At 48.8% G+C, this 23,819-nt stretch overlaps 1 protein-coding gene across 1 annotated transcript in view; it reads left to right on the plus strand.

Annotated features, from left to right (window-relative positions):
• The window catches only part of VANGL1 (VANGL planar cell polarity protein 1), a 52,077-nt gene that overhangs the window by 18,975 nt on the left and 9,283 nt on the right, over positions 1-23,819 (plus strand). Inside the window, exons 4-7 of the mRNA XM_033093412.1 lie at positions 2,696-3,303; positions 20,383-20,516; positions 21,952-22,084; positions 23,010-23,244. Coding sequence (XP_032949303.1) covers positions 2,696-3,303; positions 20,383-20,516; positions 21,952-22,084; positions 23,010-23,244 — 1,110 coding nt within the window. The remainder of the gene's footprint in view (positions 1-2,695; positions 3,304-20,382; positions 20,517-21,951; positions 22,085-23,009; positions 23,245-23,819) is intronic.

A 23,819-nucleotide genomic window follows, 5' to 3' on the forward strand; every position in this document is an offset into this window, starting at 1 on the left:
TATGGTAAGAAAACAGTATGTACTACATGTAACATACAAAATGTGCGTTAATTGACTGTTGTTGGTAAGGCTTCTGGTCAACAGTAGGCTATTAGTAGGTAAATTCTGGAGGAGTCAAAGGTTATACGCAGATTTTTGACGGTGCCGGGGTGAGCACACCTAACCCCCCACGTTGTTCAAAGGTCAACTGTATTGGCAATTTATTAATTTAAAAAAAAAAAAAAACAGTATGTGGGTTCTTCTCTCTAGGTCCCACCTGATTTAAATAAACATCTGAGCTATACTCAGAAACATGTTTGCATACTCTCCACAGCTCTTGAACTATATCCATGTCCAGCCTTGGCCCCTAATAAACCGATGTATACACACACAGCTGTAAAGATACAGGACTGTGGATAAGCATATATCTGTGTGTACACACACAGATTTGCATTTATAAGCAGATAGATGGACTGCATTTGGAATTCCTCAGACCAGACAAAGTGAAAAAAGTGAGTCGCTAAATCAGAGCGGTGCTGTGACCAACAAAATGACTACAAGATACTAGTGGTAATTATTTCAGCATTGATTATCAACTGAACATTGAGCCCAAAACAAAACATGGAAGCCAGTATTTGCCTTCACTAAGAGTGTTACAGAGCAAGTTATTTTAGGTAGCAAGTCGTCCATCTTTGAATTCGTGGCTATTGTTTCCCCTGATGATGATTTTTCCCCCTTTTTTAAAAATTGAAGTAAATTCCTACCCGGAGAAATAAACAGATCTCATGTGTAGAGTTTGATAAGTTTTAACAGCCAAATAAACCCAAATAACCTACAGTCCTATCAATACATATGTGCTGCATTTCTATTACTCTATAAAATTCTCTCACACTCTTCGCAGTCAGTTGCTGTCCCCACCCCCACCTCTGCCAGGCAAGCCCTGTTTTGAGTTCGATCACTGTAGATTAGTTTTGCCTGTTTTAGAATTGAACATAATTGAAATCATATTCTTTTGTTTTGGACTTTTTTCCCTCAGCATAATGATTTTGAGATTTATCCATGTTTTGGTGTGTTTCCACAGTTCATTCCTTTTCATTTTTACTGAGTAGTATTCTACTCTATGAATATACCACAATTTGTTACCCGTTCTCCTGATGGACAGAAATTTGGGTTGCACTGTTTTTGGCTGTTATGCATAAAGCTGTTAAGAACATTCTTGTACAAGTCTTTTTGTGGACATGTGTTTTCATTTATTTTGGATAAAAACCTGCACGTGAAATTGCTGGGCCATAGAGTTAAGTATATATTTAAATTGGTATGAAAGTGCCAGACCAGTTTTCAAGCCTGATTGTACCATTTTGTACTTCCACCCGCAATGGTTGAGAGTCTTGGTTACTTCTAACTGTTGTCTTAGTCATTTCTCTCGTGGTATGTGATATTGGTAACTTTCCAAGTTGAAGAACTATTTCGTCATAGGTCAAGACTGTCGCCGCCACCACTGCTCCTTGCCACTTCGCATGTACATTTCATGATCATATTTTTTCTCATCACTAGATTTGAGGTGATTGTTCAGTTATGAGATCTGCATCTTGCTGATTCAGCTGTTCAACTAGAGTTTTTTAAGTTGGGGTCTTACACATTAATTTCATCCAACTTGCCTCTCCATCTGACTGTTTTGTTTTGTTTTTGTTTTTCAAGTTGTATCATATACACAAATCTCTGAGGCAAAACCTTTGGACCCCATGTGACTTTCCGTGGCCTCCTTGCTCTGTTGTTGCTTTGGAATGCAGTCCAAGTTGCCAGTGAAATAGCAAAATGGTTAAAAATCCTAACAACTGGATCTTGTTAAGTGAAGAGACTAATTGCTCCAACTAGAAACTATCTCAAAGTTTTAAAAGAGAGAGAACGCAAGAAAGTGAAAGCAAGAAAGTAAAAGACACATTATAATACTCCTAGCATTTCCATGCCCTTGATGGTTAGTTTGTCATGAGAACGTGTGTTTTGGGAGGAATGTTTGAGCTGTCCTGGCCATAGATGCTTACATGTGCTTAGCTTGTTCGCTAAGAAACGTTGTCAAGGAGTGCTTGACACTGATGTTTATTAAATGGATCTTAAAAACATAGTGGAGGTTTAAAAACAATGTGTCCTAGCTGCAGGTAAGCTTTGATTTGCATGTAGCAATGTAAGTTCCCTCACTATGCCCTTGGCTCTTCAGAGCTACTGGAGAGCACTTCCAGAAGTTGGGCTTTGTATGCTTTTGTAACCCAGCCTTGAATTGAGAAGAAAACGCTGAGGGTTTTCTTCCTAGGCCATAGGTGAGCTCTCATTTGTTATAGTCTAACAAACAAGGAGATTGTTTATTTTAGGGCAAATAGCCCCCGCTCCTCCAAGCCTCTCGGATTTCCAACACAGTGGATGGGAATCAGTGTCATAGTAATAAATCACCCACACACAGAAACAGAAAGGTTAAATTATCTTTTCTCTGCTTGAAAAGGTAAATATAGGCTACATTTTGAAAAATGTCAGTGGACATTGTGAACGTTAAAAATTCCTACACTTAACCGGTTAAGCTTCCATTTTCTAGGAAGCCCAATGTGCGAGTTGGTTCGGTGGGGTGGGCCCTCCGAGTCCACTGTGTCTCGCGTGCTCGCTTTGTGGCTTGTACAAAGGACCCGCTGTGCGTGGCTCTGCATCCTCATTGTTTTCTCCCCGTCAGGATGACAACTGGGGAGAGACCACCACGGCCATCACGGGCACCTCGGAGCACAGTTTATCTCAGGAGGACATTGCCAGGATCAGCAAGGACATGGAGGACAGTGTGGGGCTGGACTGCAAGCGCTACCTGGGCCTCACCATCGCCGCGGTGCTCGGACTTCTAGTGTTCCTCACCCCCATCGCCTTCATCCTGTTGCCCCCGATCCTGTGGTGGGAGGAGCTGGAGCCTTGTGGCACCATTTGTGAGGGACTCTTCATTTCCGTGGCATTCAAACTCCTCATCCTGCTCATCGGGACCTGGGCCCTCTTTTTCCGCAAGCAGAGGGCTGATGTGCCACGGGTGTTTGTGTTCCGTGCCCTGTTGTTGGTCCTCATCTTTCTCTTTGTGGTTTCCTATTGGCTTTTTTACGGAGTCCGCATTTTGGACTCTCGGGACCGAAATTACCAGGGCATTGTGCAATATGCAGTCTCCCTCGTGGACGCCCTCCTCTTCATCCATTACCTGGCCATCGTCCTGCTGGAGCTCAGACAGCTGCAGCCCATGTTCACACTGCAGGTGGTGCGCTCCACCGACGGCGAGTCCCGGTTCTACAGCTTGGGACACCTGAGGTAAGGGGGAACGATGAGGAGACGGGAGGGACGACTCATGTCTTGCTAGAAGTCAGCTGGTCTTCAGCAAGTGAAGGGTGATGACGTGTGCCGTGTGCCAAGTGCCAGGACCAGGGTCGGACTCTTCTTCAGGTTTCGAGAAGAACTGTGTGTGTGTGTATGTGTGTGTGTGTGTGTGTGTGTGTGTGGTATGGGGGTGTTCATGTACATTGAATTTCCTGACTTCCGGTTGGGGTGGAGCAGATGCTAGCTCTCATCCAGGTTGGAGTTGAGTTGGGCTTGCTCTCAAAGTTATTGGCAGCTCCTGACAGTGATGAAGAAATGATACATAGTGATGGCTGCTGACCTTGCCCCTGAAATCGGCCTGTGAATGATGGGCCAAGTGATCAGGAGTTCCATTTGCTCAAAATGGTACATCTGGTTTAATGGAATTATTAATAATGGAATTACTAATCGTTCCTTTTTACCCCCCACTCTCAGAGGTGCCTTGGGTTGGGCAGAAAATTACACGATCACCCTAGTGACCCTCCTATGAAGAATCAAGTGCAGGTTAGAGATACCAAACTTGGAAGGGTTGAGTTTTGAAGATGTATGCATGAGGAAAAGTTAGAACTACATTGAGATGTCATGCTTTAAATCTATGCCTAAAATCTAATTCTTCTGTGGTTAACCAAAAGAGTGATCATCATTATTTAACTTGGTTAATTTTATTTTTATTCATCCCGAGGTGAGCACTGTGTACAGATTGTCATGCTTAGTCCTCACAGAACCCTTGGATTTAGGTAGTATCAATCCCGATATTACAAATGAGGATATGGGGTTTCGGGGATTTAAGTAATTGGTATACAATAATATGGCCAGCCTCGTTTTGGATGCACCCAGGTGTCCTGAAGCGGGGCCTGAGCTAATGCCGTCAGTAAGGCGTCTCCCACTTTGTGTTTCCTGGCCTATTTTTCTGTCTGTTTTCTTCCACAAACAATGAACTCCCTGGGAATAGGGGCTGTGTCTCATTGCATTCTCAGTGCCTGGCCTGGAGCGTGGCACCCAGTTGGCACTCACGTGGTCACCAGGTGAACAAATCACCTGGGATGCCTGACTTCGCCCTCACGTGGGGCTCTCTGGCCTCTTCAGGCAATACCTGCCGATGTGTGTCACCTGCTTGGCACCTGGTCGGCTCTTCGCCGTCACTGATGTGATTTCTTGGCTGGTAAAGCAGCCGAGATGATTAGCAAGGACACCGTCGTGGGTATCAGAACAATGGTCTTTGTCGTATTCCTGGCGGGGGCCCAGGAGGGTGGCCCAACCCGGTGTGCAGTCGGTCTCACAGCCAAACCAGCTCACTGTTGGCACGCACCCTCTCTCACTCCTTGGGCTCAGCTTGTACCACCGAGGACTGGGTGGTTTAGCATTCAGGGCGGCTGCCGCTCTGGCCCATCCTTGGAGGGAATCAGTGTCTGATTCTCCTGCTCTCTGCAGCAGAATCAGGTGTTTCGAGTCGTCTGCAGAATGCTATGGGGCTGAGAAGGCAAGTAAGTCAAAGCTGCGTAGTCGTCTCAGGCAGCTTGCCTTCCCTGTGTTTTACCTTGGAGAATGGCAGGCAGACTTGTGTGCTCAGTGTAGAGCCCAGGACGGGCCCCAAGACACAGGGTTGGTGGCTTCAGAGCCCTGTTCCCGAACTCCTGGGGCTCACGATCCCTCGGAGAGAGACCAGCGCACCGCTGTGCAGTGGACAGTTGCTGACACATGCGTGAGTGTGGGTGATGGGAACACATGGGAGCCCGGCAGTAGTAGCCACAAAGCCCAGTGGGAAGCAGTCCGTCTCGGGACTGGACAGGTTTTGCTCAAGGGTGAGTGGGTGGAGAAAAATCCGGCTCCCATCGCTGGTCCCAGTAGAGATGAGTGATATTTGGGACTCTGGAGAGGTAAGTAGCCAAGACACTGGCCATGAGTGAGGTCCGCAGTGGTTTTGTGTTTGGGCCTCATCCCAAGTAGGTGAGTCCCACCTTCGGAGGTAAGAAAGGGAAGGAAGGGCCTCTCTTACCTTAGGCAGTGGGGTGATGGGTCTGACTTCCTCTCCAAGGCTCCCCCATGACTCCTTCCTCTAAGACTGGATCGGGGTGGGTGCAGGGAGGGGACAGACAGAACAGCCGCAGGGCAGCGTACCTGTGGTACCTGCTATCTTACCCATACCCCTGCCGGCCAGGGGTAGACCTGAGCAGGAGAGGCAGGAGAGGCAGCGCTGTGTGGCCCGCAGGCTGGCTGCCAGCCTCTCATGGCTGTCCTCACTATGACCGACAATTGCCCGGTCTTTACTTGCTGACCCTGAAGCCACTAACCCAGGGAGACCCAAGGGTGCCACCTTTCCAGCAGTCCTGGAGGAGAGCATATCTAGGTGGTCCTAGTATCTTCCTTGCGGCTCCTCTCCAGGGCACTCTGCTTCCCAATCTCCCTCCCTTCAGTAAGGCCCCCTTTGTTCCTCACGTGGAAACCCTGGTTATGGGGTGGAAAAAGGCTGGGGAGAGAGAGACACCTTTATTCACAAATAGAGCCTTCAGGCAGGGCCAGCCACCTTTGACAGCCAGTGTGCAGGAGCTGGAGCCGGCCTGGCATCTCTCCCTGCTGGCTCTGTGTGTGCTCAGTCACCTGCCGATCCTTGCGCTAAATCTGGTCCAAAACCAGCGGTGGCGGGAAGAGTCACCAGGCCAGAAATATAGCTTCTGAGCCCTTTTGTAAAGTGTAGAAACAGACAAAGGAGTGAGTCGTGGGGTCAGAATAGCAGGTCTTCTCAGACTCGACGGGACGACATGCATCACAGGCTGCCCACTTTCCCTTTATGGAAAGCATTCTCTGTGGCAGCAACTTTTTGGGCTGAGCTGCAGAGTGATCGTGGGTTCTTTTTTTGTTTGTTTTTCAAAGATGATTTTAGTGCATCGACTGAGCTATTTTTGAGAGTTGTCAAAAGAATCGCTATTCTTTAGTTTCTTCCAGAAAATCTGCGTCTTGTTAACACTCATAAAAGGTCCTTGCCGTGCCCTCTCGTTGTCAGGAATGGAGGCATGGCTTATTTGAAATCGTTCAGAAATGGAAAAGGTTATGTATTGTTGTACAAAGTGAGATCCGTAAGTACATTAAGAGACTTCCTAACCTTTGCCGGGTGCCTTCGGGATGACAAAGGGCTTTTCAGATGTTGGATCTCATTAACTTCTCCTGCCCTGTCAGGCGTGGAGGCAGGTGGACCTGTGCAGAGCTGCAGGGAACCACCCTCTTCCTGTGGGTCACACCCCCTGCCCTCTGTGCTCCCTGTGGCATCCTGGGGTCTCAGCGCATTTGGTTTGTAATTCTGCACACATATCTCACTGGTCACTTTTCTTGGCCCTGTTCTCACCATGAGTTGCTCCCTTTTCCAGGATTTCCCTGAAGACTAGTAAGTTTATCTGACTGTATTTGGGGAGAAATCCAGACTAAAAAAGAGACTAAAAATGACATTTAATTATCCCAATTATACTTTCTCAGTTCCGAAATCTTTACAGGTAACTACGGTGAATATCGGCACATAGGAGCTAGTGTAATTCACTGCTGACTGAATCCGAGATGTACAACAATGAAAATCTTAACAGTTACATGGTCCCTACCACGTGCCAGTCGTCTTCTAAGCTCTTAACATACAGTCATTTAATCCTAACAGTCCTGTGAGGTCGGCACTGTTATCCTCATTCTCAGATTAGGAAACTGAGGCACAAGCGAGTTCAGTAGGTTGTCCCACAGTTTGTGATTGTGGGAGCCAGGATTTGAGCCCAGGCTGTCTGGTTCCAGAATGATCTGAACTGTGTCTCACCATAGTGCCTCTGAAGAGATGTGTTTGTGTTCCCCGCACTGCTTTAAGAGTGCAAAGGAACTCATAAGCATTTTTGAGTGCTTCCTTTGTGTCAGACTGGGTATTGTTTTCTATACATTATCCTACTTCGTTAAACTCATAGCTTCAGGGCTAGGAAGGAAGGAATGAGAGGACTGACGGAGATGGCTGGCTGGAGCTCTGCAGCCATTCCTTAGCCCATTGGTTCTTTTATTCAGTCAGTTAGCAAGCAAAGCCTGGGCCTGTGTTATAACCATAGCAGTAGGTTTGAGCCTTTGTCTGGTCAAACCTTTTTAACTTCCTATACGTCACTTGTCCCAAAGAAGTCCACTTTTATCTCTTGCTGTATAAAACCACTCTCAGACTCAGTAATGTAAAACAATATTTTATTATTTTATTATCATTTCTCATAGTTCTGTGGGCTGGGCTCAGCCAGAAGTTTCTTTTGCCGCTCCAGCCAGTGATCCCTGTGTGATTGTAGTGGTTTGGAGAGTCACCTGGGGCTGGGCTTCTCTCTCTTCCCACATTTTCTGCAGTTCCTACACTCCCCAGAGGGCCTCCCCCTTGGGGAGTTGTTTCTTACTAGGGTAGCTACACTTCTCAGAGCTCCCAAGAACACAAAAGCAGACGCTCCCAGGCCCGTTAAGGCTTAGGCCTGGCCCTGGCCCAGTACCACGTGCCCTGAATTCTCTTGTTAAAACAAGCCCAGATTTAAGGCGAGAGGACTGCCCAAGGTGGGGGAACACTGGAATCTATGATATAGCAGACTCCCACAGCTACCTCAGGCCCTCGTTCTCACAATCTGCTTGTTCTTCCTTTGCATATCGTTCTCATAGATTTAATTTTTGCTTTCTATTCCTCAAAAAATACAGAAGAAACATCTTTCAAGTGGGGGAAAGCTCTATAAAGAGGCCCATCAACATCAGTGAAAAGTAATAGCTGGTAGTCATCAGCAAGGAGAGAGACTGAAAGCACACAGGCAGATAGAACTCTCCTCCCAGCCCTCTGGGAAAGCTGTCTGTTCACAGTGACGCATTCGGGGAGATAGTCATTTTGCCGAAGCTCCATTGCCTCTAATGCAGCTAGCGGGTTTTAACTGGGTTTCGAAGCATACTTCATTCATTGAGACGAAGAGTATCTTATAAACTGGTATTGTCCATGGACCTTTTCATCAAAGGTCTGGTTACCGTTCACATGTGCTTTAGAAGAGACGATTCTTGGCTTGCTTTTCAAACAGTGGACATTTATGATTGCGTGTGATTGTAGCATTGACGTGTTGAAAAGGAACTCTTGTGGTCTGAATGTGTTCCCCCCAAAAATTCATAGGTGGAAATGAGGAACATATTACTGGACAGTGACAAAAAGGTGATCCCTGTTACGCAGTGGCGAAGAACTTGGCTGCACTGTGTTCCTGTTCTAGTGTTTCATGGCAGGTAGAACTTAATGAGTGACGACATTTGGATATTTGGCTGAGGAGCTAGTCCAAGCGAAATACTGAAGATGCAACTTGGGTCCTTCTTATTGCGTCTAGTAAAATGCGAGAGGAGAGAGATGAATTGAAGAAGGAATTGCTAGGCAAAAAGGCATTCAAACTTTTTGGAAGATTTGGAAGATTCTCAATCTATTTGGACTGCAAACAAATGATGAAGCATGACCTGAAGGGAACACCAAAGATGTGGCTAGGTGATCATTTGATAATGAGATGAGTATGGCTGTGAACCAGGAATTAAATCAGCCGTTTCTGTAGAAGCCAGGAACAAAGAGGAATTATGCCTATAGAAACACCGTCAGCTGGGACTAAAGGAAATGGAGAAAGGGGATCTGGAATGAAGGAACGTGCATTATCCTTCAAGAAGAGGGAAGAATGACACTGGCACCCTAGTGGGCCCCTAGGACACAGCGTTGAACCAAAGAGGGTCATTCTCAAGTGTGAAGACCTGATGATAGGATTGACACTGCAAGGTCTCTGGTTTGGGAGCCTTCATCCCTTTCTCTTTTCCCATTCCTCCCTTTTCGAATGGTGGGGTTGTTCCTGTGCCGGATCCACCTTGGTATTTTGGAGGCGCATAACTTGCCTGGTTTCACACATTCACAGCTGGAGAGGAATTTTGCCTCAGTATGAATTGGGCCTTGAGTCTCATTATTTATTTAAATGAGGCTTTTGATTTTCAATTTAGAGTTGATGCTGGAATGAGTTAAGATCTTTGGGGCCATTGGGATGGAATCAATATATTTTTCATGTGAGAAGGACGTGAATTGGGGTGGAAGAGAGAGGGGGAAATGCACGGTGGAAGCTCTAAACCCCAGTGTGGCTATATTTGGAGATGGGGCTTCTAAAGAAGTCACTGAGGTTACATGAAGTCCTAGATCTGATAAAATGAGCATTCTTGTAAGAAGAGATACCAGAGAGGTTGCACGCTTTCTCTCTTCCCCCTGTGCACATGGATTGAAGAAAAGCCATGGGAGGGTATAGTGAGAAAGCAGCCATTTGCAAGCCCATCAGAAAACCAGAAACTGAAGTGGCCACCCCACGATCTTGGACTTCTAGGCTCCAGAACTGTAAGCAAATAAGTTTCTGTTGTTTAAGCCCCTCAGCCGATGGTATTTTGTTATGGCAGCTCGAGCTAAAACAGGGACATATTACACACACTGGTGACTTTTGACCCCCAAACCCCAGGACACCATGAGATCAATGAGTGCAGCTCAACCCTGATGAAACAGAGCTCATATTGTCCCCTCTCCAGCGCATGCCTGCGTCCTCTCAACTTGAATACGGCCTGGCTTGTCCTGATTGCACTTTAGTTTTCTAGTTCTAAGTGAGAAAGAGGGTCTCCTGGGGAGACTGAGGTTACTCCATTAATTCTAGGATACATCCAGCTCCCCTTGAAAGCTTACGTCTGTGGTTCTGGGTCCAATGATATCCAGGCCCGTGACCACACCACTGATAGATGTGGCTGTCATGTTGGGGGGCTGTGGGCCTCTCCTCTCATGGTCTAGCACCCTTTGTCTCGGAGGACCTAACACCCTTGGCGGTGAGATTGGACAGTGTTTTCAAATGGCCATGTTATTTACGATCATGGTTTCATAAGACAATTTCATTTTTAGAAATGTGCGTTTGTTTCACTGCTTTTCCGTGAAGATATTGGCCCCCCACTCTACCCCCACTCCATAAAAAAGCAAAGGATGAAAAGGAGTAAGAGCAAAAGAGTCGAGTGTGACGGTCTGCTCAGATCTGCTTTGCTGGGGGAGGTGTTTGAAGGCCGGCATAGAGCTGCCGTTTGTGCTTTGGCCCCGTGGCGCCCGTTAAAAGTGGTTTAATGAGAGTGTAAGGTGCTAGACACTGCAGCCCTATGTTTGTACAGCTGTCTGCTGGCAGCAGCCACAGCTGGGATGGCTTCCCTCGCTCGGTGTCTGCCCCCAAGCCACACCCTGAGGCCGAGAGGAGTCAGCCCCACAGAGCATGGCCACCGAGGGGGAAGGAGCCCGTGGACGAATAGCTGGTATAGATGGTCTTCCCACCGGGCCCCAGGTGGCCGGGCAGTGGGTCCCCTACCCCAGCTGGGGTGCTGTTGATTTCCCTGAAGGACTCACGCTGCGGGTAGGGCTCGGTGTCCTGTGCACTTACCCATGGGCCGGTACGTGTGGTGTGTTGTAGTGCGTGTGTGAGATGCTGAAGGGTGTGGTCTGATGGAGTGTGTGTGGGACGCTGACACCTAAGAAGGCAGATGGGCAGGGGCCTGCTTTCCCTGTCCTGCAGAGCCGCTGCCCAGCTCTGTGCAGTCTCTGCGAGCACAGGTCCACCTGGCCAGGCTGGTGACCTTCAGCCTCCAGACTTCTCGTTGTGTGGAAAGTTCTTCCCAGAGGTCCCGGTGTTGAGAGATGTGAGGCCAGATAAGAGAAGGCCAGTCCAGCCACTCGGGTGGGTCAGGAGGTGCTTAGTCACTATCTAAATCTCCTTCTTAGGGAACCGTAGGCAGGCGGTTGTCTTTGATGTTTATCTGGTGTGAGTCAGCACCGTAATTTAAAACCTTGAGAAGCTGAGTTCGCATTGCAGGCAGGGCAGGTGTGGTACAGTCTGTGCTGGCCTGGAAGCGGGGCTGTGAGCTCTCCAGGCGGACTGTGGCAATAGCCAAAGTTGTCAGTGGAGGGGAAGCAGGGCTCATAGGTCCCTCCACGGTGAGAGGTCTGCCAGCATCACTGCGGGGGGAGAGGTAGTCAGCCAGACGGCCGGCCGTGACTGGATCATCTGCTCAGAAAGAGGCTGTCTTGTCAGTGTTGTCACCACATTCAGAACTGCCTGGTAGATTGTGGCCTCACGGCCAAGAGGCATGACATGTGTGACAGCTTTTCCTTGTTCAGTGTCTGAGACCAGAAAAAACAGGTCGTTGCATGTGCCTGTTACACCGTTCTAGTCTTGGTTGACAGAGTGGTCTCCTCTGCACACACTCTGGAGTAGTTGTACTTGTGTTACTGGAGAGGGCATTTTCCAGGGTTGTACTTTATCACCAGAAACTTAAAGTGGGGGCAGTGCAGAGCATGGAGAAGGGCTCTGGGTGCTCCCCCAGAATACACTGCGGGCACCATTCCATCAGGATCAGACCCCGTTAATTCTACCTCCTTCCAGCTGTCAGGGTGTATGTTCCCGGCTTCTAGTCATTTCTAGTCACAGTTGGCTGTCTTTCTGTGGGGACAGCCTGCAGGGCTTGTCTGCAGCCCGATATTCAAAGCCTAGGCCAGGCACACTTTCCAGCTTGCGAATGTTGATTCAAAGAACGAGGTCCCTGAAGCTTCCATGTAGCTGAGGAGCCAGCAGGCGGGGGCCTCACCGGCAGCAGAGGACCGCTGACCTGGGTCCCCTCTCAGGATGGGCCTCACGTCTCAAGAGCTCAGGCAGCAATGTGTGTCCCTCCTGCTCTGTCGTGACAAAGTCCCAGAAAAGCCAGCCTGTCTCCCAGATCTTTCCGCGGTCTACCCCAGACCAGCCAATTCAACACAAGCTGATCCCACTTTTTTCTCTTTCCTGTTCTCAAGTTCCAAGGTGATCATTGCCTGTTATCTGTGTGGGACTTGTGTAAGCCACCTCTCCATGTGCAGCTGTCGACAAACATTTTAATTAAAAGGCAGGAGGGTCAGGAGATACAGACACTCATGTGCTGGGTTCTCACTGGAGGCGGCTGCGACGTCCAGGGGCTAATTATGTTTGCGTCTCCGGGACTGACGTGGCTATTGCTGCAAATGGTCCTGACTCCGTCAGACAAGTCCGCTTGTCTCCAGGGCCAGGGTGCAGTGAAGCCCACGCATCCTGCTTGCCGTCTTGTTGACTCCTCTGGGGAGAAGTCCGTCAGATAAAACCAAGGGCATCAGCCGGCTTTCCCAGGGTGGGAGTTTTCACAGACAGCTGAATCAACTTTTATTTTGGGTTCGGCATTTTAGCGTTTTCTCAAAGACCCTGCGTTCAGGCCTAAATGGCAGCCACCCACTGAGAAGACACACATTACAGAGTAGGAGGCAGGGTGGCCTTGGGACCCAGACAGCCTTTACTCTTGGCGTCCTTTGGGTCTTCCCTGCCAGCTTTCCCTCTCTCCTACCCACACACGCCCTCTCGTCCCATCCCCTCCCTCTCACCCTCATTTGCCTTCTTTTCTCACTTTCTCTCACCTGAGCCTTTCGTCTTAGCCTGGCCGTGACCTTCACCTGCCTTCACCATTCTTGCCCTAAATACAAATGTGTTGGTTTCCTAAGGCTCTCGCAGCAAAGGACCACAGACTGGGTGGCTTAAATTCTCCCAGTTTTGGAGGCGAGAAGTCTGACATGTAGGCGTTGACAAGGCGTGCTCCCTCTGAAGGTGCAAGGGACAAACCCTCCCTTCTCTTCCTAGCTCCTGGCAGGTGGTGGCAGTCCTTGGTGCTCCTTGTGTTACAGCTGCATTACTCCAGCCTCTGCTCCATTGCCACATGGCCTTCTTCTCTGTGCATCGTCCTTTCTTCTTCCAGACACCAGTCTGACCTTCTCATATTGGTATTACATCTGCAAAGACCCTACAAGGTCACATTTGGAAGTTCTGGGCAGACGTGGATTTGGGGAGACACTATTCAGCACACTTCCCCAGATTTCGCAAGGTGCTCTGTGCCTCAGCACTGAGACCCTCTTGCTCTAACTGCAGACATTTAGGGGGATTATTTCACACCCGCCTGTGCCTGCCCACATTGCTTCCTCTGCCTGGAAGGAGCTTTACAGCCCCTTGTCTTCACGATGTGACGACATCAGTCACCTTGTAAGACTGAACTCAGAAACTCAGCTTTGCCTCCTCTGTGGGTCGTCGCCTGCACCCCCCGAACCCCTAATCCCCAACCCCAGTCACATATTCTATCACAGCCGCTGAGTCACTTGTTTGTTGTCACCACCAAAGGGAGCATAAGCCCCTTGAGGTCCGGTTCACATCTGTTTCCCAGTACTTGGCACTTCGTGGGTGCTCATAATTCATATTTGCCTATGGATGGAGTTGGGGAGGCCGGTTATTAGGGTTTTCCTGAATGTCAGCATCCTTAGTTGGCTTGCAGGATAGTGAGTACGCGCCCAGAAAGGAGGCCTTTGCAGATTTTGCTCTGTGCCGAGAACATTGTCTCTTTAGAACTTTCCAGTCAGCTCTACCTGTGGTAGGTGATCCGAATAATGGTGGCTGGCATTGATGTGGGGCGTTAGCGTGTAGGAAATGCTTTCACGTTTTTCACGTACGAAGAAAGCCGATTTTGTTGACAGCAGTAAAGGGAGCAAATTAATACTTGAAAATAAGTGGCTGACACTGGATGAGGCTTCCCTACCTGGCCCTGTCAGGGAGGCCTTTCTCCCTGCCCCGGAAGAATTTATAAGGCTGTATACTTTAAGGGTCTTGGGCTGGATGAGCGCGAAAGCTTTACTATTTCTGGTTTTAATAGTATGTATAATGGCAGACGCGACAATCAGATCCGGGAGAAAGTGAATGAATAGGAAATAGACATCTCGGGAGAGTGTGCACCATGCTTTTCAAGGCCTCAGTGCTTTTATCTGCAAAAGAAGAGAGTTGAAAGAGAGGAGTTTATGGCCACAATTGTTTCCTTCAAGTATTTGATAGGCTTTCACAATAGAGAGGGGCTTGGTTCTCGAAGGAAGCTGTGGGTGGATTAGTGGGTGCAATTTAAAGAAAGGTCATTTTAGTACCATGTGACAGTGAATTTTCTTTTCAGGCAGAGGCTGGATGCTTGTCTGGGATGTTAGAAGAATTGTTATGTGGATTTCGAGTTTGAACTAGATGGGCTCTGATTTCTTCGATTCTTCCGTGTTTCCCCGAAAATAAGACCTAGCCAGACAATCAGCTTTAATGTGTCTTTTGGAGCAAAAATTAATATAAGACCTGATCTTATGTTATATTATATAAGACCCGGTTTATATTATATTATATTATATTGACCGGGTCTTATATTAATTTTTGCTCCAAAAGACGCATTAGAGCTGATTGTCCGGCCAGGTCTTATTTTCGGGGAAACACGGTTGTGTGTCTGCTTGGGTGGACACAAAGATTCTCTTCATTTGGTGGAGAGTAGAATTTTGTGATTCAGTATAAGTGGAGGTTGGGTCATGCTTTTGTGCCCAGAGGCTGCATGAATATTCTACCCACCGCCCCCCGCCCCCATGTCTTGCTGCAAAATGTTCCTACTCATTGGAAACATGATCATATTTTATACTTATATAATTCTTTATAGTGTATAAATGCTTTCACTGGCATCATTGCCTTTACTCGTCTCAACAACCACACGGAACAGTTGGTCTTATCTCTCCGTCGTGGGCCAAGAAACAGGCCAAGAAAGGGGAAATGACTTAGCCAGGTGGGGGAAGTCATAGGATCAGACCTGTAATCCAGACCTCCTGGCTCTTAGGTCACTGCTTTTTTCCTACTCTGCGGATCATAGATGCCTCCCTCATCACTAGGCTTGATGTTCAGGATGCTGAGCATTGGCAGGAAATACTGCATAAAATAGAGAGTACCATAACTTTATAGTCTTGAGTTCCGAAAGACAGCCACGTGAGGGGTCCGGTCCTGGCTCACTTCCCGTGATGTACCCTCGTGCTGGTGCTGGATGGGGAATGCCTTGCGAGCTCACATAGGGGACAGATTAGCTTCCCCAACCTACAAGGTCATGTAAGCTCCAGGTACTGCCATTTATGAGCCATTTGCTCTGGGGCATTCACTTTTAAATGTATTCTCTCCTTCAGTCTTTAAAACAGGTCTAAACCAGGCAGGCAGTTCCTCCCTGGGAAGCAGACAAGTGGAGGGTTGAGTTTCCAATATTCTTCCTGGCCTCAATGCCAACTGACTTTTAAAGTCTGGGAAAGTCACAGAATTTGGAATCGCCCCATTGATTTTCAAGCTCAGGAGATCACTGCCGCCGGTGACACCAGACCTCTGCCAGAACCTGGTATATTTGGATCTCGCAGCCTGTTCCTAGAATTTCTGACTAGCTACCGACAGGCCAGGCTTGCCCCAGTCATTTCAATAATCTGTCAGCAGTACATTTTATACAATTAAGTAATTTGGAGCTCACTTATGTTATAGCAGAGTTTTCTATATTTTTTGGTTTTTTTCCCCCCACCCAGCAGATGAAGAACCTGAGGTTTGGAGAGATGAATTGTTCAAGGTCAAAGAATAAATGAAAGAGCCAAGAGACTTGTTTTCTGGGGTCAAAGCCAGGAGCATTTGCACGGTGCATACTTTCTCCCACAGCAGATAATGCACGGAGCCTGGGAGAGGCATTCATTTGTGTTTGTTTTTGTTTTTCAGAATTTACCTTTAAAAATGTTTCTTCCAGAGTTTTCTGAAGTTCAGTGTTAACTGTCTTCGGAGGTGGTGCTCTCGAAGTCTGTTTAAGAAACGGAGCACGAGGGTGAACCCCTCTTCTTCGTTGCCATGGCAGTTGTATAACAGTTGTCAACGGCACTAGCAGTGTGTTGTGGTTGATTAAACACAAAAGGCGCAGCATTTCACATGCCACCCTCTTTGTCCTGAAAAGAAAACAGGCCCGGGCTACATGGTCAACAGTGAGTTTCAGATTTAAAAGGGGCTGTTGAATTCCCTCCGACGTTGGTGTCGATGTGTTGCTGCCCTGCCTTTTCCACGAGTTCAAGTTCGGGCCATCCTGGACCCAGCAGAGTTGAAGGGGTTGCTTTCCCAGGGGTGACAGCAAGAACTTCTGGTCTTGAATATTCCATTATCCATGTTGTCCTTCCGTATGCATAGCTGGGATTCCTGAATTTCTGTTTTTGTGTGTTTTCCACAGAGATCCGTGGTCTGTGAAAGGATATTCCCCTGGACAGTGGCATTGGAGGGTGTATGGAGTGGGGCATTAACTGAATCCAGAGGTGTCCTTTTTGGGAGAGTTCTCCTTGCCACGGGCTTTTGGTGGGGGTCTCACCTCCAACGTGTACATGAGATCTCATCTGCCTGTGATACAGGGTATCGGCCTAAGACTTGTTTCGTCAGGTCACTACCTTTTGTCTCTAAATATGACGGTGACGAGAGACAACAGATTTCTCACCACCGTGGTTTTTCTCGCCACCCCTACCCGCCTTCTCAGAGATGATCTGGTCGGGAGACTGGGACTAGTCAAAGGGTTTGCTTTTGTTCATCTCTGAGGCCCTTTTTGCCTCTCAAGTTCTGCAGTTTTATGAAATATATGCTGAGAATGGACCCTATACCTATGGGATTCTCGGGTTTCCTGAGTGGGCAAGTTGATCCAGTGGGTATTACGTACCAGTGGGGAAGTCAAACGCGGCGTCCCTTGTATGGGGACTTTCACCAGCTTGTTGAGGAGGAGACTAGCGTGCTTGAGGACATCACCAGTCACATGTGTGGCTGTCCATGCTGTGAGTTTAGGGACAGATCACTGGTGACCAAACAATTGGAAAAGACGTCCTAAAAGAAACTGGTCCTGCTTTGACCTTGTATCTTACCAAGGAAGAGAGGCAGGAAGATACTGAACCTTGACATCGGCTGAGGAAAAGGACCCTGCCTCCTGGCACTGGGGGTCAGGCGTGACTTGAGCTGTTGCCAGGGTGCCCTGCAGGATGTCCCCTCAGTAGATGCTAAATTGTTGTTTTACTGGGAATCCAAACGATGTATTAGTAGTATGTTACTTTTAACCTAAAGTCGGTTATCTGACAAATTCAACCAATCCAAAGCATGAATCAGGAATCAGAACAGAAATGAAAAAGACCGTAGACTTTGGATTGAAACAGCCACGACTTCCTGGGCTGCATTGGATACCTCTTCACTGGAGCAGAGCTCCTTCCTTGGGTCTCTTGAAGCCCATTTTCTCTGTTTCTCTGAGTGGAGGGTGTGTGAGAACAGAAAGGGGAGTGTCTGAGGCAGGTAGGTTGACAGCAACTCGGAATGACTTTGATAGTAAAGGAGAAGAATATAGAGGAGAGGGGAACAGACAGCCTCGGGTACTCAGACCGCAGTGTGGGGGATGGGGACAGGTAGTCCCTGCCTCCCGCGGGGTCTTCCGTCTTCACTGTGCTCCACACGTGGCACCGACCGTAATGCATGTAGTCGTCATCCCGAGTCACCAACAAGACTTACCATCCTATGTGACATAGTGTACTCTCTTAAAAAGGTGAAGAAAGGCCTTTTTAATTGGATTTAATATTGGATTTAATATTGGATTTTAGTCCGTATCTCACAACCATTTTTTTTTTTTAAGTTGGGCATTGCAGTTTGTCGTTTTCAGTTCTGTGGAGATTCTCACACCCCAGTATGGCTAGATATGTCAAGTGTGGCCTAGATGGTTTTCTGTAGGCAAGGATGTGCCCCGCTCTTAGAGGCATTTCCACACTTCCCTGAGAGTCCTTCAGCTCCCACGTTCACTGGTCAGCCTGGGGGGTCAGCCAGATGCACGGCTGCGTCTGGAACATTCTGGTGCCTCTGTGGAGATGAGGGTGCTGGAGGAGGAGAGACTGTCTGGACTTGCCCCCTTGCTCTGTGCTTCTGAGCGAAGGTTCTCGAGCTCTGGGAGACTGTGAGACGCACGTAGGTCACTTCTGGGGCTCCTGTCCCATGTTACCTGCACCATCCCATGCTAGTCCCTGAGGGCCAGCCAGGATGAGTGTGAGGAGGGCTGTGTGTGCTGGCAGGTGGGAGGGTGTGGGCTGTGCACTCCAGCGTGGGCAGATACCCCTCCTTGGGGCAGCCCTGTGCACGGTCTGTGATTTGGGGTGGAGAGTTGGGAAGCAGGGCCTCCAGGCTCTGATCCAGCCTTGCCTCTCCTGCCTCGCAGGCCCGGGCTGAGTTTGTGTGATCCCCTGGGCCCCTCCTTGTGGCCTGGCTGAACAGAAACGCCTAAACCCATCAACCACAAGAAGGTTTGCTTTGAAGACGAGCCTGAGAATAACCTCTGGGTTGCCTTTTAACTTTCAAGTTTTCATCAGGGAAATAATTTTCTGCTGGAATCCAAGGGCTTAGAGCTGTTTCCATGTCAGGATAGGAGCGTGGGATGGAATATTTTCACCCCAGTGTGTCTGTGTCATAAACTGAGACATTTCTGTGACTCCTTGTCTCCCCAAGCCCAGGGACTCCGGCAAAGCAGTGCACCGGGCACCAAGTGGTAAAGATGCAGGAGAAGGGAGTGTTTGTGTGTGTAGCAGAGGGAGAGCCATGGTCAGTCTCTGGATGGAGCGGGAGGTGAAGATGCATTTGCCCCCTTCTGAGATACCAGATAGACAGGCAGGGAGGAGATGGGGCCATGTTGAGCTGCAGATCCCTGGGCAAGGCTCGCAGTGTGAGCAAAGATCTGGGACCCACAAAGCTCACCTCAAGGACCACTTCACCTCCTCAGGGGGCTGTTCCTACATCCACCCAAGCCCCGAGCCATCGGACGCTGTTCTATGTGCTTCCCCATCCCTGTGTATTCCAGTTAGTTGTCCCGGGGCTTCTGTTCCGTGTACACCTGTCTAAGGAGAAGCTCCTTCCGTCTTATCTTTGCATTCCTAGGGCTCAGCAGACATAGGTACTCAAATATGAAAGTGATGAGTGAGCAACTAAGTAACTGAATGACTGGGGCTTTCAAAATGGGGATTTGCTCTTAGGAATCTAATGCTTCCATTATATAAGGTTGGTCTCTCCGGATTTCCCCAGCCCCACGTGGGTGTGCATGTCTAGGTTGATACTAAACACCAGCTGAATGCAGATCACTGACCCACTGAATGCAGCTCCCCCACTGCGGGGGGGATAAGTAAGACAGCTTTGCCATGACTCTGTCTCAGGGAGGTTAGCTGACTGACTTCTAGATCATTTTTTAGACTCTGTGTTGAACTCTGGGGGCAGTGTCCCAAGGGGAGCTGAAGGGCAGGTTGGCAAAGTGTCCTGCTGATAGGTTAGGGGCTGCCCTGTCTTGGTGTCTGAGCTACTGTAAATAATCCTTGTTACTTCATCTACTTAGAAGGGAACCAGGAGGAAAACATAAAGGGCAAGATACAAACAACTTGATGGAGTTTGGCACACTGGTGGTTGGTGGCAGTACGTATGCTGTTCCACGGAGGCCGCACGTCGCAGGGAAGGAACACAAGTTAGAGGTTTGTCAGTGCAGATTGGAGCCCCAGCCCTGCCGTTCGGTACATGTAGGCGGCTGTGCAGGTCATAGAGGAGTCAGGGTCAGCTCATATCAGTAGCGGCTTCTTTCACGTGCGCTCTGCCCTGTGTGGTGTAGCTCTGATCTACAGAAAATGAAAACCCCAGCATGCCTCAGACCAGGGGCGGTGAGGTGTAGCGGGGGTACGTTGCATCAGGACCTGGAGAAGCCTGGATCCACACTTTGTTATTTCCCTTGTTAGCTCGGCAACCGTCTGTAAGTCTCGACCATTTTGGGGTCCTCATTTTCCTCTTTCGTAAACTCAGAAAAACAGGAACGTTATGTGTACCCTAAACAATTCTAAGTTAGGACATATTCTTTTCTCAACAATTGGCTAGATGGGATGTGGTTAATGTGCCTGGGAGAGAGCACAGAAGCCGCTTGACGACGGGTCGTAGTTTCATCTTTAAATTCTCCTCCTGGAGACAGAAGGTGTGGTGAAACCCAGTGGCCTATGGGACGTGTTCCTTCGTTATGTTACCTGACTCCAAAAGGAGTTTTGTTTTTCACTTAGGACCTAACTCTTCAGTGAAAAAGCTTTGCATTAATTTTGCCCTCTTTCCTCAGTATCCAGCGAGCAGCCTTGGTGGTTCTGGAAAATTACTATAAAGATTTCACCATCTATAACCCCAGTCTCCTAACAGCCTCCAAATTCCGAGCAGCCAAGCACATGGCGGGGCTGAAAGTCTACAACGTAGATGGTACGTGCCTTGAAATGATGTCTGTGCTGGGTGTAGGGAGCGCTTTGGGCCACGATTTAGCTTAAACGTCACGGTCCATTTGGTTTTGCCTCCTCTCGGTGTTTGTCTTTAAGGGATATTCTCATTGCAGAACAATTTCTTTTTTCTTTCTCTCTCTTTCGTTTTTCTCCCTGGCAAACATATTTGCAGAGGAATGTTGATTTACATCTGTGGGAGGTTCATTCATTTGGGGGTTTTATGATTGAAAACAATAGTGATGTGTGTTTCCCACCTCCTGCTGGGAACATCTTAATGAAAACTATTAGGAAAGGGCTGCTTTTCAAAATTTGGATAAATGACCCAAAGACGCAGCTACCCAAAACCATTAAGACCAAAACTCTCAGTGGTTCAGGCATCTGGTGAGATACTTACATTGCATTTCTCAATCCTGGCTAGAAGCTGGAGTGGAGTGGGTGGCAGGAGGCCAGAGGCCAGGCTGGGGACGTCAGAGCTGTTTCAGGCTATCAGATGGTTAAGTGCAAGAAACAGGACACGGTGTCATTTCTTGCCGGGCAGCTTGATCAGGGCAAGAATTTCGAGAACCCTAGAAGAGAGGATCACCTTGTTAGCACATCAAGTGATTTATAGATGGTGTCAGTTTTGGGTGGCAATACCCTCCCCGTTTTTGTTCAGTTTTGTTTTTTGGTGAATGAGATGTGTACTCTGGGGAATCCTGAAAGATTGGTAAATTTGCCTGGGGTCTGAAAACAGTGAAAATGCCCACTAGCCAAAGCAAGTACTTCACCACGTAGGTGATTTATAAGAAAGCATGAGATGGGCCTCGTCCTCTTGAAAAGTCCAGGTGGCCGATGGTCAGGGAAACGAGACCAGGAGCTCCAAGTCTGTGTTAACAAATGGGCCATGGGCAAGTCCTCAAGTGTTGGTTTTCTGTACAAGTGGCTGCTGTGACATTACAGCCTCATTTTCCTGTGTGCAGTCACGTCACTGTGTCCCCCTTGACTTTCCTTTTCTTTGTCCTTGTTCTCCCATCCCTCTCATTCTCTCTCGTGGCCTTGTTGCTGAAACGTGACGTTCCAACTGCCCTTATGGCCAACCCGAAACTTTCTGTAATGGATGGTAAGTCCCATCGTCACACTCGTCACTCTCGGTGTGTTACTTTTGGCCACCATTTTAATTGTCGAGCATTCTTCATCCCCTTCTGAACTCCTTTTCCATTTCCACTGATCAGATTGGGCTTTAGGGACATGTCTGTCCTCTCGCGGAGCAAGGGACCCGTTGACCCTCCTGGGAAGCCACTTTAGGGGGTTGTGTGCTTCGTTGGGGGGTTAGGGGGCGAGGAGGATGGTTCCTGACAGACTGTGGTGCTCGTGTTCGGCCCCCTTTCACAGCTCCATGGCATTAAAACTATTCTTCCTCCTCCATCCTTTCCCCAAAGGGCCCGCCAACAACGCCACCGGTCAGTCCCGGGCCATGATTGCCGCAGCTGCCCGGCGCAGGGACTCAAGCCACAACGAGCTGTATTACGAAGAGGCGGACCATGAGCGGCGGGTGAAGAAGCGGAGAGCGAGGTATACGGGCCCCCCCCAACACACACACACTAACACCCTCTCGTCGCAGACTTTCTGGTGTTGAGCCGCTAGAATGAAACTTCCGTTTATTCACATGACCTGCCTGGGCCTTTGGAGTGAATCTTGCTCCAGTGCTTCTCAAACGTTCTCACGCATAGTCATCGCCAGGAGGGCTTGTTAACACACAGGCCTCCGGGCTCCACCCACGAAGGTCACTTACAATTCAGGAGGTCTGGAGTTGGGCCCAAGAATGTGCGTTTCTTACAAATTCCCAGCTGACACTGAGCTGCTGGCCTGCAGCCAGCACTGTGAGAGGTCCCATCCTACAGCCCCCCGCCCTCCCACCCCGGCCCTTGCTGGTTTTCAAGGTCTGAGCCTGTTAACGGAAATGCACGGAGGTGGTTTCCACCATAGGCGCTGAGCTTCTTCCTTTTTCCCAGGAGCTGCTGGCGTGGCGGCTGGATCAATGGGGATACAGCTGTGGTGCTTGGTGAGGCTGCTTCTAGAAGCACCACCAGCCTCCTCTCAGGGCGTGCAGAGCGTTTTGTAGCCAGAGTTTGAGAGACCTTAGAATGCTTTTCGTCTAACCCTTCACTGTAGAGATGAAAAGGATTGAAGCGAGTGTCCCAAGCACGTTAGGGGAGAAATTGAGAACAGAAGTCATCTCCTGGCCCCAGGCAGGCCTCCTTCCTCCTCACACCTGTGGCCCCAATTCCATGTGTTTTGTTTTTTTGGGATTTTTTTTTTTTTTTTTTTTGGCCTTCCTTCCTCTCTCCTCCCAACCGTCTGCAGTGACAGCTAAGGATGTGAGCTCTGGGGGAGCTGGTGGCAGGCTCAGACACAGCCGGCGGGCCGGAGTCCTTCCAAATCCAGGATGACTCTATTCACACATCCCATCCTGGTGACCATGTTTCATTGTCCCCAGGCTGGTGGTTGCGGTGGAGGAGGCTTTCATCCACATCCAGCGTCTCCAGGCCGAGGAGCAGCAAAAGGCGCCAGGGGAGGTGATGGACCCCAGGGAGGCCGCCCAGGCCATCTTCCCCTCCATGGCCCGGGCTCTGCAGAAATACCTGCGAACCACGCGGCAGCAGCATTACCACAGCATGGAGAGCATCCTGCAGCACCTGGCCTTCTGCATCACCAACAGCATGACCCCAAAGGTGCGCCTTGCCACCACACGTGGGAGTCCCGTTGTGGGGTGATAAAGTCAGAGGCTTCTCTAAAGCACCGACTAGTAAGAATGAGCGATTCACACTTCTTCTAGAGTGTTTTGGTGCAGTTGTTTTTTTTAGCTATGCCGTTCGAAGGCCTCTAGAGTCAAGCAGAGGAAAGCATTTAGCTTCGGGACTGTACAGGTAGTAGTTAGGGGGACTCGGGTGTTCTGGAGCCAAGTTGGCACATTCTAACCTGGGTCCTCCGCTAGCTAGCTGGGAGACCTTGGGCCAATAGCGTAACAGCTCTGTGCTTCAGTTTCCTAATCTGTAAATTGGGGATGACACTGATGCCTCATTGGGGTGTCGTGAGAACTGAGTTCATTCACGTGAAGTGCTGAAAGCAGTGCCTGTCGTGTGGTAAGGACTGAATAAATGGCTATTATTGTTAGCGGTACAAATGATGCCATCTCTTTGTTTTTGGATGTTGTGGAATTCATTTTACTGAATGGTCTTTTGGTGTATGATGAGTACACTTCTAGGTCTATTACAAGAAAGAGCCTTGTATCTCATAAAGGGTTGTG

This window comes from Rhinolophus ferrumequinum, chromosome 22, assembly GCF_004115265.2.
Source record: "Rhinolophus ferrumequinum isolate MPI-CBG mRhiFer1 chromosome 22, mRhiFer1_v1.p, whole genome shotgun sequence".
Classification (NCBI taxonomy): domain Eukaryota; kingdom Metazoa; phylum Chordata; class Mammalia; order Chiroptera; family Rhinolophidae; genus Rhinolophus; species Rhinolophus ferrumequinum.